Genomic DNA, 1634 nt, shown 5'->3' with positions numbered 1-1634 from the left:
GGGGGGGGCCCGGCGGCGGCGCGGGAGCCCCGCGAAAGGGCCCCAAGAAGCACAAGTCGGGGCTGGCGGCGGACCGCGCTGTTGTTGTTCTCAACGTGGTCCGCCCCGCGCCCATATAAAGGCGGGAGGCGGCGCCCGCCCCGCCAGAGCGCGGCGGCGGCGGCGCGGAGCGGAGCGGAGCCGGAGAGCAGCGCCCCTCCGCCCGGCCTCCGCCACGCCGCGCCTGCAGCTGCCCGGCCGCCTATCCGCTCCCCCCACGGCATCATGTCGGTGGAGCTGGAAGAAGCCGATCTGCCCCTGACCGAGGCGGAGGAGGCGCCGATCGCGGCGGAGAAGAAGGCGGCCGCCAAGAAGGCGAAGAGCGCCGGCGGCAGTGGCTCCTCGCTGTCGCCTTCGAAGAAGAAAAAGAACAACAAGAAGAAGAACCAGCCGGGCAAATACAGCCAGCTGGTGGTGGAGACGATCCGTAAGCTGGGCGAGCGCAATGGCTCCTCGCTGGCCAAGATCTACAACGAGGCTAAGAAGGTGGCCTGGTTCGACCAGCAGAACGGCAGGACCTACCTGAAGTACTCCATCAAGGCGCTGGTGCAGAACGACACGCTGCTCCAGGTCAAGGGCACCGGCGCCAACGGCTCCTTCAAGCTCAACAGGAAGAAGCTGGAGGGTGGCGGGGACGGGGGCGCGGGCAGCAGCGCCCACAAGTCCCACAAGAAGGCGGCGGCCTCCGCGTCCCGGCGGGCGGAGAAGAAGCCCGCGGCCAAGAGCAAGAAGCCCGAGAAGAAATCCCACAAGAAGGGAGCAGCCAGCAGCGCGGCGGCGAAGAAGGACAAAGGCAAAGCCAAGAAGGCCACCAAGAAGGGAGCCGCGTCCCCGGGGGGCAAGAAGGTGAAGAAGTCCGCAAAGCCTAAGGCGCTCAAGAGCAGGAAGGCATGAGAGCGGGGCGCGGGGAGCCCCGGGCGGGGGGCGGAGGGGCCCCCTCTCCCCGCCAGGACTGGGAGCCCCATGGCACGGACTGCTCTGAGGACAGACCCCCGGGGACCCGCTTTGTGTCGCCGACTCGGCTCCGCAGCCGCTGCCGTGCGCGGTGAGCGGGGCTGCGGCTGCCCCAGCCCCCCCTTACCCCCGCCCCCCCCCCCCCAGACCCTCCGGCGCCATCACCCCCCCACTCCCCATCCCCGCGGCTTCCCCCCCATCGCGCCCCTTTGTTTTCGGCCGTGCCCCTCCCCGCTCGTCGACGGTTTCTGGTGCCCCCCACCCCCCCCCCCCCTTCGGCCCCTTTCCCGCCCGGTTCCCATAGCAGCCGCTCCGCGGCGCCCCCGCGCCACGTGGGCCGGCTCCCGCCGCCCGCGCCCCCCTCCCCGCCCCGCCCGCCGGGCGCACCGTGCCTGCTCGCGGCCATTTCGAAAAGCCACGGCGCCCCCTATTGGCTCCCGGCCCCCGGCGCCATAGCAACGGCCCGTCGGGCGCCAATTGGCTGCCGCGGCGTCTGGCGCTCTTAAAGGGCCGGGGCTCCCCTGCGGCCTCCCGCCCCTGGCGGCGGGCGGGGGAGCCCGGGGGGCCCGGCGCAGGGCCCCGCGGCTGCCGTCGAGGTCGCATCTCCGATGGCCTTTACGTTCTTCTGTTTTCTTTCTTTT

General features: G+C 71.8%; 1 protein-coding gene across 1 annotated transcript; it reads left to right on the top strand.

Moving 5' to 3' along the window:
* The first annotated feature begins 55 nt into the window (after positions 1 to 55).
* LOC118157820 (histone H1.10) lies at positions 56 to 1399 on the top strand. Its single transcript, XM_035312312.1, has one exon. It carries the CDS (start codon positions 265 to 267, stop codon positions 931 to 933), a length of 669 nt encoding a protein of 222 aa, XP_035168203.1. The 5' UTR covers positions 56 to 264; the 3' UTR covers positions 934 to 1399.
* Positions 1400 to 1634: the final 235 nt, after the last annotated feature.

Source organism: Oxyura jamaicensis, assembly GCF_011077185.1.
Source record: "Oxyura jamaicensis isolate SHBP4307 breed ruddy duck chromosome 12 unlocalized genomic scaffold, BPBGC_Ojam_1.0 oxy12_random_OJ50070, whole genome shotgun sequence".
NCBI classification, from domain to species: Eukaryota; Metazoa; Chordata; class Aves; order Anseriformes; family Anatidae; genus Oxyura; species Oxyura jamaicensis.
This window is presented reverse-complemented; position numbering and strand designations above follow the sequence as displayed.

Excerpts from the sequence above, each read along its gene's own strand:
- LOC118157820 (XM_035312312.1), top strand. The coding sequence starts at position 265 with ATGTCGGTGGAGCTGGAAGAAGCCGATCTGCCCCTGACCGAGGCGGAG.